Raw genomic sequence first — 14,386 nt, 5'->3', positions numbered from 1 at the left:
CAGCATCCTGGTAGGCTGCCAGCCCTGCTTTTGTGGGTTGCAGTAGCCAGTTCTCCGTTCAAGGACCAGTGAGGGAGCAGTTCTGCAGGTGGTCATAGCACAACTCTGAGTCAGGTATGTCCATCCCAGTCAAGAAAATATCTGCATGGTTGTTGACTTGCTCCAGCTGCTCACTGTTTCAGAGGCAGAGAGTATCTTGCTTCGTGCTTAGGAAGATAGTAATGTGCCTTTCTGAAGGGTTCTTGTTGGTTCTTCTATGGGTAACGAAACCCATGTTTGATGGGGGTGCTGTAAGGTGAATATCTGATCCCCCATGTGGATTATAGAAGAAGGAGAAAGGAAGAATCCATCATAGACATGCAAACAGGACTTCATAGGTAAGATGTCCAATTGTGTTGTAAGTGGCACTTACAGAGGCAAGGAAAACATAAATCGTACTTAAGTGAACTTCAGGTGTTACTTGTCCTCAAAACAGAACAGTAGAGCCTAAGTCAAGCAAAAGGGTACAGGAAAGAAAATGTATCTGGAAAGCGATATTAAGTATGAGAGCATAGAAGACACTAAACTCGTCTTCAGCTTTGACTCATCTGAATTTCCTCTCCTGTAGCTGCTCATCAGAAGGAAAGTGTGCAAAGATGACAGGCTTGCAGTTCTGCAAATCGTTCCTGAGGCTGTCGGTGACCCAGCTGGAATGATGAGTCTGTGTTTGACAAGTGAATGTGCAACATGCTGACCCTGTAGCATTTTGCAAGCAGGTCAGCCCTTTGGTATGAGCCAGAATTTGGGTGGAAATCTGTCATCATTCTAGCAAAGTGTCCTGCTTTCTAGGGTGTTCAATGGTTGGTAATAGTCTGGCACGGTTCCTGATATCCTGATATCTGACTCAGCAAAAATCACAGATTGAGATGTTGCTGATGGAGAAGACTGTGCTGCCAGAACAACTTTGGTACTTTTTTCACTCATTCTTTCATCCAGCTTAGTTTTTCTTTGCTGTAACAGATGCTGTACTAATGACTTGTCTACCCATGAAAACTCCTTATTTGCAGATGAGGGAACTAAAAAGCATCTTGAAATTAAATCTGAAATTTCCTTGTACCCAGCTTCATCCTCTTGATTTTCAGCTTGTGTGGAGCTGTTTAAACCTGTGTCTGTACCCCATGCTGAGGTCCCTATGCTGAGTAACCAGAGCATAAGTCTACTCTGTAGAGGGCTCTAGCGTTTGATCTGCTTGTTTGGGGCTCTACAGTTTGTTAATGGAACTGGACTTTGGCGGTTGGCTGTTATTTTCTTTATGCACAATTCTGCAGACGTTAACATTTGTTAATCTTCAAGTGAATTTATGTTTAGCATGAGAGGGGTTTCTGCAGTGACTGTTTCTTAGTGCAGTAGTTTTATCCAGTAATCTGTAATACAGAAGCCACCAGGAGATGTGCAGATTGTCAGCTTAAGAGGCTGAGAGTTAAACACTATAAGAAGAGCCTGTGTCCAGCCCCAGCTCTTGAAGTGGGGAGGGCAAAAGAGAAGGAGAAAAGCAAAACAATGCATCTTGAGACCCCATTAGAGGCCTAATTTGCAAAATGATCCTAAAGAAACCTTCTTCAAGGAAGGAAGTACGATAGACTTGATGTTTTATTGATGGCTTGTAAATTGACAGTGTTAATGTCAGTTAATTGGTAGAGTCTGAAAATAACATCACAGGGATGTGCAAAGTCACTCTATGAGGCACATTCTGATCCTCTGGGAGTTGATGCAGTGTTCAAAGCCAGGTAAGTTTGCAAAGCTCGGTTGCTTTGTCCTGTTCCATCTGAGGGAACTGAACTACAGTTGGGATAGTTTCAGGGTGTTTTGTTTGCATAAGCTTGCATTTACAAGCAGATGTCTGCAAACGTCACTCAGATTTTAGGCAATATTAAATAAGTTTTCCCTGTGGAAGCTACTTCATTCAGTGTGAAAATACCTATGCATTTTTTAATGTGAAATCCCACAGTCATTGGGTACTTACTAGATGTAGGGAAGGCTGTTCAACATTGGCTTGTGTTGGTTTTGTGTTTTTATTCAGCATGCTTGCTACTAATTCAGTCATTTCATAATTTCACCTTATTTGCAAAACTTCCTTTGCCAAGTAGCCTATCAGAAATGCAAATAGTAGACATTATTAGCATCTGAAACTTACTTGGTACAGCTGAAGTTTCGGTTTGGAAACGGGTAGAGAAATTCAATGTTTAAAAAGAAGTTTTCAAGCCAAACCTTGAAAGGCCTTCATTTATTGATGAATCAAGTCTCTAAATGCAAAAATGACACGCAAAAGCCCTTAAGTGTGGAGTTTTGTAAATATACAGCTGCTTCACAGTTGGAAAAGTGGTAGGGGAAAATATCAGTGTTACTTGTTGTTCTGGTTTTACTGCTGATATTAGGTAGAATTCTTCCTAATGTTGCAGATGCTTCCTGATCAGCATCATTTTATGTAAAAATCTCTGGGGAGATGTTGAAGCATTCACATGAATGAATGGTCTAGCTCTCCTAAAGATGAGAGGATTCAGCTTATACTCCAAACCCAATGTTACGGGGGGGATTTCAGCATGGTTCCTGGTGCATGTCCCCACTTCTGTCAATTTCTCAGCTCCTTCAGCACTCTCCTGGAGGAGTAGTGTGTTGCTGAGGAAGGGTATTGGCGTGATGCAAATGGGACTGGAGGTAAGCGTAGTATAGGGGAGGGAAGAAGAACATTGGAGGGGGAAACAAGGAGCTGGTTTCTCTCTGAAAGTGGAGTTTGAGGAAAGTGATGTTCAAGTCTTCTAGGCTTCTTTTTCCACCCTCCTTAAATCTGCTGCAGCCTCCTGGCAGGCTTTGCCACTTGCCCAGCTCTGCTTCCCTGCTGCCCGCAGGGCTGTGCACCAGGAGGGCAGCCAGGCCCCAGCCTGCTGAATCCTAGGCTGGAGGCTATGTTTCTCCATCCTCCTCCCTTGCTCCCATTTACCTAAGCAGGTCAATGCAGACACATATATCTTTATTTCACCACAGTTTCCAAGCTGCCGTCAGCGTCCAGCCTGGCGTTGGGCACGCGGTATGCCCTGAGGCAGTGCAGAGCTGCACCAACATGTTCCTTGCCACTTCTTTTTCCATTTTTTTTCTGTTTTTTTGTTTTTTTTTTTTTTTTTTTTGTCTGTCCCTGCTGAGCATGTGGGTCATGTTTCCCCCCCTTGTCCCCTCCATGCTGCCAGCCGGGGGACGCGGGGCCCACCTGCCTGATGTCAACATCTTGCAGGGTGAGGCTGGGGAGGAATGTGCCGCTCCCAACCCGGCGCAGGTAATTAATCCCCACGACTGACAGGTGGCAACAGGCGGCCTTTGGCTGCGGCTCCTGAGGAAAAGCGCTTGGAGGGAAGATTTTAATAGCTCGTGAGCACCATTCGTGTGCGCGGGCCGTGCGGCAGCAGGGCCAGGGAAGGGGCAGGGGAGCTTAAGGGGAAGATGAAGCTGAAGTCTCTGCACAGGCGGATTCCTGTGGGTGAGGCGCTGCCCCTCCCCGAGGGGGGTGGGTGGAAGAGGGTGACTTGTTATTTCCTTTGCCTGGGGCAGAGGAATTTGGTAAAAGTCTTCAGAGCGCTCCTGGCGCTGTCAGCATCCCCTCCTGCTCCAGTCCTCCCAGTTGTTGCATGGTGGGGCTTCCCTCCGCTGGGGGTTGCTCACAGGTGCTTCTCGCTGGCCCAGCGTGAACCTAAATGTGGTGGATCTGGCATGGCGCCGATGGCTGTTGAACTCATCTATTGTGTCTATGGTTTGCACGTCTGCTAGTGGCAAGATGTACGCTCTGTGCTCGGATGAAGTAGAAGACCTTGGCCATGAGAGGCAGCAAGTCGGCTGAACCTGTTGTGGACGCAGATCAGTTCCTACATGAGTGGCTTTGCAGCCCTGTCCACCTGCCCTCACCCCCATCAAATGTGAATTCAAAGTTCAGTTGCTGTTCGGCAAAGTCAAACTATTTAAGGTGTACCCATAAATATTACTCTTTATTTTAGATAGGTAAATTCCTTTCTCCCCGCTTTTTTGTTCAAAATGAGTAAACCTTGTCCCGTTTTACACAGGTTTTCTGCTTGTTTCATAACTCCTTGTTCTCATCTGTGCACACTTATCACAAGTAAATGTTGCTTTTCCATTCTTCTTACCCATTCTTTTTTTTTTTTTTTCTTTCTCAGAGTTAGTTTGTTAGGGGAAAACTGCAGCTGAATGATGGCTTTGAAAGCGCCAAATGAAATGAATCTGGTGTTTAACTGAGCTGAGCTAAAACGTGACTTCTTGAAAGGAGTTTGCAGAAGGTTTGAAAGACCTGTTGATCTGGACAGAAGGGGCTCAGTGCTGTCACGCTGTAAGGCTGACTGCTGGGATCACCTTCAAGTTGACATTCATCAGCATTTGCAGAGCTGGCTGAACCCCACTCCTTTTAAAGATGTAAGGGGCTGTAATCCCTTAGCTAGATCAGATATTAGAGGTAGATTTCCAAAGCAGTGTTTGGGGCAATTTACCACATCAGAGTTCTGTGAGGGGATTGAATGCTCGCTGAGCAGCCATTGCAGCTTGTGTTGCACAAAGCACTTCCAGGAGACTTCTTTCCTTCCTAGTGAAAATTTTCCATTTGAGAAGTGAAAAAGTGTTTTGTTTTCTCCCTTAAGCCCTTTGTTGACACACCTTCTGGAGAAGGGGCTTGCTGAAAAATCAGACAGGTGTTGCCTGATGGTGGCTGGCGTGCGCATTGTGATACTGAATTACCAGCCAGGGTGCCAAGAGTGGGTAATACAGTATGTCTGCACAGGCAGGTGGGGAGGGCAGGGCTGCGGGCGCTGGAATGTTTTCTTCTTTCCGTTTAAAACATATTATTAAGCAAAAAGCTAAATTCACTGTTGTCTTTAGCAGTCTCTTGAAGTCTGCTTAGTTGGGCATGACGTGCAGCAATTGAACCCCAAAGAAAAATCTGAGCCAAGCCTTTCCCCTCTCTCCTGAGTAGATAACCTGTTGCCAGGCTTCCTTCTTTTGTTTCAAGGAACATTTTGCTGTGTGTCTGGTAAAAGCTGTGTTCCCGCTCCTCAGGCTGTTGGCACAGCTTTTATTCCTCGTGCTAGGAAATGACTGTCACTAAATGACAGGCTTGCTGATATAGATCAGGTTCGTTTTTAGTACTTTTTTTCTTCCTGATTAGGTTAATTTCCATACTTGGGCAAGTAACAGAAGTATATTGGTTAATCGCGATGCTTTAGACTTGTTAAACACTTGAAATGAAGGCAGTTGAGAAGTACTTAAAGGAGAAATTCATTTACTGGCAGTATTCAGTCTGGACTAGTGCTAAATGTTGTCTGTTTTGATTTGTGACATCACTGTTTTTCAAACAACTATCTTGTCCTTCCTTCTCAGGTTGTAGCATAGGGGTACTGGATCTGTCTTGGGTCTCCATGATTAGGAGTGACTGATCTCCTGGTCTCATTCCTCATGCAGTCATCTTCTGTAGCAAAACGTTGGGTAGGGTGCCTGTCACCTCCTGCAAGGTGGGGTGATTTGGAGACCACTGTGGAGAATGCTTGCAGGCATTCCCTGAATGCACAGAGACAGCTTCTGCCTCGAGTGTTTTTGCATGCATATTTGCTTTGAAATCTATATACAATATCCTGTCTTACTCTGTGGATATAGTGATTATCACTGATCCAATATGAAGTTTCTGTGACCTAGTTGTTCACATCTATTTATGCCAATAGATGACTGGGCATCAGTTTACCTACAGTCACAGCAAAGTTGGCAGGATGGGAAGCTCAAGCCCTTTGCTGTCTGACAGCAGATACCCCCACGGACAGATTTACACCAGTGTTAAATGACCGGCCTCTTGACAACTACAGGCTCGTGGGCTGCTGTGCTGAGGTGAATGTGAAGTCCCTGCCAAGCTGTGGTGTGCCATGGCCCTGAACTCTTTGCAACAGCCAGGAGGCTTGAACTATTGCAGACAGTGACAGAAAGGTGCCACAGCCATCCTGTCTTGACTGTTTTCTGTATGGGTTGCTGCTGCTTCCCTCCCTGTGCCCAGCTGCCTCCCAAAGTGGAGATGAGCATCACACCCTTTGGTGAACTTCTGGTCATCCTGTTCTCTGATGTGTGAAGTTCATGTTGGTGTTGTCCAGAGCCTGGAGCTCCCGGGTCTGAAGGCTGACAAAACCTATGTTTTGGGGAGATACATCTGTATTGGGGAGGTCTTTTCCCTGTGGCTCATTAGCTCTTGGCTGTTGTTTCTGTAGATGTAAGCTGCAGGTCCTGTTTTTCCTTTCTGATTGTAGCTGAAGGGCTCAGGCAGTTGAGCTGCTAAAAGGCAAATGGAGAGATCACCTCCTTTGCTGGCAAAGGAGCCCACACTGTGTGATGTGGAGCCTGTGTGTTTGTGCTGGGGTTGGGTACCGACCTCTCCTGTCCTTCTAGAAGCAGTGATTTTCTGCTTCTCTGCAAACTCCAGTGAAAATATTAGACATAAAATTATAGTCAGCACCACTAGGGGAGTACATATCCTTCCATACGTTCAGTTCTCTAAATGCTTGCAGACGCCAGACACGTTTGCTCCTGGTGTGTGCTGCTGTATTTTTGCTTTCATTTTTGCCCTCTGCATTTGGGTGCGTGGTTCCTTCACACTTCATTGATGTGAGGACATCCAGGCAATTAGGTGGCTTTTCCAGGCTTTCTGTGTATGCTTTCTAAATTTTCTTCCTCTTCCAAATATGAGTCTTTTCCTACTTCTGAGGTGTAAAGACAACACAGTGAGCTCACTCTTACCTTTAGTAAGGAATTGCTTTTTAATTAAAAAACAATAAGGAATTTCAGGTTTTAAAAGATGTCTGATATAAATCACCATCTAAATCTGTTTCACAACTTTTTTTTTTTTTTTTTGCAATTGTTTGGCATGTTCCCCATTTCCGCAGGCTGAGTAAATCCTTTGTGGGATTAATCTCTAGCCTGCAGGCACATAAAATGCATTGCACAATTTGGCCTTTGCATTTCAGAGAATCTTCTTCCTTGACTTGAATACCTGTAGCATCTCCTCTGCCGTATGGCAGGGTGGTGTCAAGTGAGGAGGGAAGAGATCACTTTGTCTTAATTTTAATCCCCCTTCTCCTCCTCGTTGTTTCCCCAGCTTTGGTTTTCCTGTTCGCACTGCACACACTTTGAAATGCAAATAATCTCTGGATATCACTAGCTAATTCTCTTGTTGCTACGTCACCCACCACCCACCCGTTCGTGTGCCAGTTCTTCCCATCCTAGTAGGGTGGATGGCCAACTTGTGCTCCCGACCTGTATGAACCTGTTGGTGCCATCTTTGAAAGCTTGGGCTGTACCAACCATGGCTGCTAGAGACATTTATCAAGAAAACAACTACCTTAGGGCTTTCACTTCTCTTTTTGCAAGAAGCAAAGAGATGGAAGTGGGGAAATGCCAGCAATTCCTGTGGGTTACGTGGTTAGAGTTATTGAAGAGCTTGGCATTCACAGATGTTTGAACACCAAGAGGAAACTGAATGGCTCTGAAGTTGGGTATCAGTGCAGACTACCTTGTTCTGGAACAGCAGAGAAGGGTGGAGAGTCTCCTGCACAGGGGACATCTAGAAAAATGGGTTAGGGTGGCAGTGTAGTGAACCGTGCAAGAGTTTCCTTGTGACTGTTCCTGCTAAATGTGTGTACTTAACTCAGCTAGAGCTTCTAAACAGAAACCAGTGACTTAACCCATGCTGAAGTCACACATTTTGCTGAGTAAAGGTTTCCAGATGCGAACACGGTTTGGGGATGTGCTGTGCCAGCACGTTAGTGCAAGAGTGTCCTAAAGGGAATCTAATATGCTGTGAACTAGCACAGTGAGTAAGAGTGTCTTAGCTCTGGGTGTTCATTACATACCCCCAGGATGGTGACTGCCTCTCTTTTGGAACCAGCTCCTGAGTTATGCTCCAGGTCCCAGCATGGACTGGATCTTTTGAGATGTTTTCACTCCTCAGAGCTTTGGGGTCTGTGTGCGTGTTATTTTACCACTTCCTCTCTGCCTTGGTGAATACGGTACTCAAGATTAGAAGTGAGGAGACTGATACAGGTTACTCAGCATAGGGATGAGATACTTCCAAAAGATAACTAAGAGATCAGATTTGACACAACTCTCAGGTTGGTCAGGGTCTTGATTTCAAGTACCGTTCAGTTCCAGGCTTCATGGTTTTTATTCCGACTTCAAAATCAGGAGGGCTTTTAACAAAACAGGATAAATCACTTTATATGTGTTGTTTCCAGTGCTTCCAGGATTACGGGGTGTTGTAAAACAAATGCTTTCCACATTTTTGGGTAGTATAAACATACTGCCCTTGTGTCCCCCTCCTCTTTTAAGGCAAGCATAAGATAAATAAGGATTGGATTTGACCATATAACAGCACAATTCTTTTTGAACACATTTGTCTTTGGGAAAATGAGGTGTTGGTCTATCTTCTACTTTTCTAAAACAAGTAAGTGTTTAGAGTTTTTGTCACTTGTTTGGAAGTGTGGCAGGAGGATTGGAGCTTGATTCTTGAGGTCTCTTCCAACTCAAGCCATTATATGATCCTGTGACTCTATGGTTCTCTGAACAAATGCAGTGCATGTGCAGTAGCCGGTGCATTTGGCTTGTGTATAAGTCTATCCCCATCCTTCTGGTATGCCTCCACCTCTCTATCTGACCATCCTGACTCTCTTGTTCTTTTTCCCTTTTTTCCCCTCATTCAGTATTCCACTGAACTGAAGAAGCTGTACTGCCAGATTGCCAAGACATGCCCCATTCAGATCAAAGTGATGACCCCACCACCCCAGGGAGCCGTCATCCGGGCTATGCCAGTCTACAAAAAAGCAGAGCATGTCACTGAAGTGGTCAAGCGCTGCCCAAACCATGAACTGAGCCGGGAGTTCAACGAGGGTAAGAGGGCAGTGCTTTTGTTCACAGTCTCTTTCCAAAGCTACTTGGCTTAGGGTTTTGCAGCAGTTCTACTGCAAACCTTTGGAAGCAGATCTCCTTGCAGTGGTTCGTATAGCCTTTTTCTCCCTGTGCTTAGCAGGAAGCTTGGTCCTGTGCTTCAGTTATTCCTGTGCAAGCATGTCCTTGAGAAGAAAGTACAGAAATAAACCTCATGCCTGCCCAGGTTGGATGGATGTCTGTCCCTGTGGCAGCCAGTGCCCTTCTGGCTGCCTTTCCCCACTCTGCTTGTGCTCCCTCGATGAGAAGCAGCTGTTTTTGTGCTCAGGAATGAGCTTCCATGTTGCTGGGGCAGGGATCTAGTAACAGGATGCAATATCATCTCCAGTCCTTAATCCATGCCTCAAAGACAGAGGGGCTGTTTATCTCTAGCAGGATAACACTAAGTGCCAGCATCAACTGCAGGCAGCCTTTCTGTATGCTTAACGTTATCAGTTCAGTAATCACGTTTTAGTCTTGATTCTTCTCGTATGAGTGAAGTAATAGCCGTTTTAAAAATGTCACGAGGCTTTCTGCAAACTCATAAGCTAGACTCCATTTTTCTGTGGCTGCTTAAGTTCACGTAAGTTCAGCTGAGCATCTGTTTTATTCTACGTGCGTTATTCGCCTCCTACTGTAAAAAAAAAATCGGTGTCAGTTAACAGGATGTTTCAGGAGCCTGGATCCCTTGGCTGGGTACAGCGTGGTCAGCTGGACAAGCATAAAAACAAGCAGGGACTTGGGATATGAAAGTCAGCATGAAGTGAGATGGTTCTTTGTAATAGGCTCCTGTGTTAAAATGCTTTTGACGGAATTTGAATGTTATTTTGAGAGTTTATACTTGGTTTGATGGCCTACTTTTAAGGAGGAATGCAGTTTAAATGCTGAATTTGTATTTTGAAATTATTTTTTCTCAAAATACGCTTTATTTTGAGTAAGAAATTAACAGTTCAAACACGAATTGAGAGGCAAAATGAGTTGGAGGGGGCTTTTCATGAGGGCATGCAGCAACAGGACAAGGGGTAATGGTCTTATACTGGAAGAAAGTAGATTTAGACTGGATATCGGCAAGAAATTCTTTACTGTGAGGGTGGTGAGACACTGGAACAGGCTGCTCAGTGAGGTTGTGATTGCCCCTACTCTGGAATTATTCAAGGCCAGGCTGGATGGGGCTTTGAGCAGCCTATCTTGAGGGAAATATCCCTGCCTATAGCAGGGGGATTGAGACTAGATGGTATTAAGGGTCCCTTCCAATGCAAACCATTCTATTATTCTTTGAATTCTTTAGGTGAACCTGAAACCGTCTTCTTTCTTCAGAACTTAACTATGTTGTAGAAACACTAAGGACAATTTGCAGGAAGGAGGGGAATCTTTTTTTATAATATTGGAAAGGGGCCTAGAAACGTCATGATCCCTTCCTTGCTGCCCTGCACTTCAACTTGTGTCACTCAATAATGTTTTTGTCTCCTTGCCCTTGCAGGGCAGATTGCACCTCCTAGCCACTTGATCAGAGTGGAAGGAAACAGCCATGCTCAGTATGTGGAAGACCCTATCACTGGGAGACAGAGTGTGTTGGTCCCGTATGAGCCACCCCAGGTATGTTGTGATCTCAGCATGCAAAAAGGTTGGAGTTCAAACAGTAGCCAAAGGAGCCAAGATCTTGTACATGCTCTGTCCTCATCACAGTTAATCCCTCTTCATCAGAAATGGGGTTTTAAATACTCTCTTCATCCCTTGAGAGAATGAGTTCTTTTTTTTAGTTTAAGGAAGCCTTATGGTGGGGAAGACTTGGTGGTAGCCCAGTTATTGTACAGCTGTGAGAGTGGGAGGGATCTTCAGAGAGATAGCTAGAAAAAGCAGAGCTCTCCACTCACCATCTCTTTGGCTCATCCTGTCCCATCTCATCCAGGTTGGTACCGAGTTCACAACAGTCTTGTACAACTTCATGTGTAACAGTAGCTGTGTAGGAGGGATGAACCGTCGCCCAATTCTCATCATTGTCACACTGGAAACCAGAGAGTAAGTAGTGCATCACAAATGTAGCTTGTGAGACAGCCTTCTTGCTCTTCTTTTGCTCAGGGCAGCGTTGCAAGGTCTTTAGGGATGTTTGATTTTAGGAGTCATGGAACATTTTTAAATCATGGCAGGTATGAGTTGCCCAATAACTGGATATTGACTGACACTTGGGAGGTTTGGGTTGGTCTGTGTGTAGTCTAGCACAAACCATTCAGGCTCTGCACTTACCATGCTCTTATGTGAACTAGCTGAGGGTATTTTTGATGCAGATAAAAAGTTTCAATACATGGAAGAAGTCTCATCATTATGTCTATCTCACTTAATCCTCCTGTGAGATAGCTGGATAACTTGCTCTGGGTCCACTGAGCAGGGTGCTTTCATGCCCTCTCACTAATACAGCAAATCTCTCTGAAACTGCCAGGGAGAAGGTGGAGGCCAGTGGTTGGACTTAACAAAAACAAAGCATATAGCAACTATTCTAGCTGATCACGTTTGGTTCAAGTCATGTTGAAGGTTGACATTGATCTTGAAAATCTTTTTCAACCTAAATGATTCTGTGATTCCTTCAAGTCTGACTGAGAGGTCATCGCTTCTGCATAGGTTCCATTTAGGAAGATCAAGTCAACACTTGGATTGGTGCAGATAAATAACCTGAATCTGTTCACTCCTGTAATTTGTGTTGAATCTGTGTATTATTTACTAAACACGTCTAAGATGAGCTACCAGATGGGACTCATTAATACTGGCCTAGAGGGAGTAAAGCAGGAGTAGATACTAGCTTCAGATTTCGTCTGGTTGTAAACTTGAAGGTGTGAGGGATGCTGATGGTGACTCTCCGAGCCACCAGCTGATATCCTCTTTTGCTTTTCTTCACAGTGGGCAAGTTTTGGGCCGCCGATGTTTCGAAGCTCGTATTTGTGCTTGCCCAGGCAGGGATCGCAAAGCAGATGAGGACAGCATCCGCAAGCAGCAAGTCTCTGACAGCACAAAGAATGGTGATGGTACGAAACGCCGTAAGTAGCTGGCAGAGCTGGGCAGATTGCAGATCATGCTGTCAACAGGTGCAACCCTGGCACTCGTGCTGTGGGGATGGAGCGGTCCTGTGCATGGGCTTGGAAGCAGGAGGGCATTAGATGTCTGTTTTCACTGGGTGAATCAGTCTGCAAAATGAGCTGGTGTTTACAAAATGTTTGACAGTCTCTAGTAGTGTTACAAGCAGCGCTGTTTGTTCTGACTGGAGGGGGGTGACTCTCTAACATCTTCAAGTTACCTGGATGATGGGACTGTAACCACTTCCAAACTGCTTGTTTGGGACTGTGCTGTTGTTCCCTGATCCTTCAAGCAAGTGTCTTCCAGGAACAGGAATGCAGATGAAGACTTCACATAAACTGTGCTGTGTGTCTGAGATCCTATGGCAAGTGGCCTTTGTTGTACTCTGTGAAGCACAGACACACTCATCAGAAGTGCAAAAGATGTAAACTCAGTTTTGGTTTCCTATATGTGCTCAGTGATAACTCTGGGTTGCGTAGCAAACTAAAAATAAGGCAAATTTTAATGAGAGACTAATTGGAGATTTTTGTTTCCACAGTGGGTTCAGCGTGCTCACTTCAAGTTGACACGCCATTGTGGATTATTGATCTACCAGTGGCTCTTTGCTAGTTGTCTGCTTTATGAAGCCAGGATCTATGCACACAGTTTTGAAGTGGTTCAGGCAGAGACCCTTTCAAAGCACTGCATGTTAACGCCAGCCTTATGCTTGATATTTCTCTCTCTCTTCTTTTTTATTTCCTTCGCTGTTTGTGTTTTGCTTTAGTTTAATGGAATGCTTCTTGGTTTTCTTCTAGCTTTTCGACAAGGAACTCATGGCATACAGATGACATCTATCAAAAAAAGACGTTCTCCAGATGATGAGCTCTTGTACTTGCCGGTGAGTTCTCTCTGTCTTTGCTTATTGTTTAGTCTCCTCCTTAGTGTGTTGAAACAAGTCAGCTGCTCACCCAGGCATCACAGACAACTGTGTTCAATGGCTAGAGTTGGGATGTGGAATACTTTCCCTAGAGATGCATCTATTTTAAATGAGTATTCCAAACAAAATTTGTAATGAATAAATCTCATTGGCTGTTAATTGAGACTGATTTGAGCTAAACATATGAAAATATCCCAGGGGTAGGATCATCATCATGGAGACCTAATTGGGACGTTTTTGAGTCTGTAGCACTTGAGTTTTCTATAGGGATTATATGCTGAATCCTGTGTTCTTGCTGATAAGGTTGGTTGCTTCTGTGGCTTTTGTGTACTACCATTACAGTGGAAAGATAGAGGTAAAATACTCAGTATTAAGTGTAGGATCAGAAAAGGCAAGAAGATAATTGGCCACTGAACTGCTTTCACTGTGAGCCACATTTAGCTGGGTAAATCACAAATGGCAGTATTAGGGGAGAAGGGAGATCTAAACTTGACATCCAGATCTAGTAATCCTTTTCTCTTAAGCAAAAGTCAAAGTTAATCACCAGATTTCATTAGGACCAGAACATCACTTTTGGTTGGTGTAGTCTGTAGATCAAGGTAGATGACAATTCCAGTATGTTCACTAGCCTGGAATGTCAGATTGTCAGCTCTTCAACATTTATCTGATGTACATCTTACACAAGGCTTAGCAGTTGTACTGCTTAGATGTTAAGTATAGGCAGTGTTTGCATCCTGCTCTGGTTACTTGACTATATCTACAGCTCACTTAAGGGGCTGTCACTTTAGATTCAGTTCCTTAAGGATTTTCACTCTCTTCCTATGATTTAGGTGAGGGGACGAGAAACATACGAAATGCTTCTGAAGATCAAAGAGTCCCTGGAACTTATGCAGTACCTTCCCCAGCACACAATTGAGACTTACCGGCAGCAGCAGCAACAGCAGCACCAGCACTTGCTCCAGAAGCAGTGAGTATGGATGTGCTTGCAGTGGTGGGGAAGGGAGAGAGAGGAGAGAGACACAGAAGGCTTCTGGACAGGTGTTTATAGGGATGTAGTGCTTAACCAAGAGTATGAAGCTGCTTGTTGAACTCCTACTCAGAGCTGGTAGAAGTCAATACCAGGAAGGAAAACTTCAGTACCAGAACTTGTGAGGGTGAGTTTGAGATCCGGATTTTGCAATGGGACAAAGCAGTCCTCCTTTCTTAAATACAGGTCCTGATTGCTTGCAGGTCCCTCTCTACCCACTACATGCATGTGACCAAGGTTAGAAGCATAGGGTGGGCTGTGCTGTGTTCGTGGTAATGGCAGTGAACATGGAGCCCTCCACCCCTTCTCTGGGGAATCCACTGAAACATTTTGCAAAGAGCAAACAGAGCTGGGACTGTGAGCACCGGCCTGCCCATGTGCTCGAATACTGCTGT

The 14,386-nt window shown here is 44.7% G+C and overlaps 1 protein-coding gene across 8 annotated transcripts in view; it reads left to right on the top strand.

The window, feature by feature from the left end:
• The window catches only part of TP63 (tumor protein p63), a 98,570-nt gene that overhangs the window by 69,210 nt on the left and 14,974 nt on the right, over positions 1-14,386 (top strand). For 6 of the 8 annotated variants that reach the window (XM_072344203.1, XM_072344206.1, XM_072344202.1 and 3 more), the window contains exons 5-10: positions 8,760-8,946; positions 10,463-10,578; positions 10,892-11,001; positions 11,875-12,011; positions 12,843-12,925; positions 13,795-13,931. In XM_072344203.1, coding sequence (XP_072200304.1) covers positions 8,760-8,946; positions 10,463-10,578; positions 10,892-11,001; positions 11,875-12,011; positions 12,843-12,925; positions 13,795-13,931 — 770 coding nt within the window. The remainder of the gene's footprint in view (positions 1-8,759; positions 8,947-10,462; positions 10,579-10,891; positions 11,002-11,874; positions 12,012-12,842; positions 12,926-13,794; positions 13,932-14,386) is intronic. The other 2 variants (XM_072344208.1, XM_072344207.1) reach the window with 1 other exon arrangement.

Source organism: Excalfactoria chinensis, chromosome 9 (genome assembly GCF_039878825.1).
Source record: "Excalfactoria chinensis isolate bCotChi1 chromosome 9, bCotChi1.hap2, whole genome shotgun sequence".
NCBI lineage: Eukaryota > Metazoa > Chordata > Aves > Galliformes > Phasianidae > Excalfactoria > Excalfactoria chinensis.
Note: the sequence above shows the minus strand (reverse complement) of the source record. Positions and strands in the feature narration are given on the sequence as shown.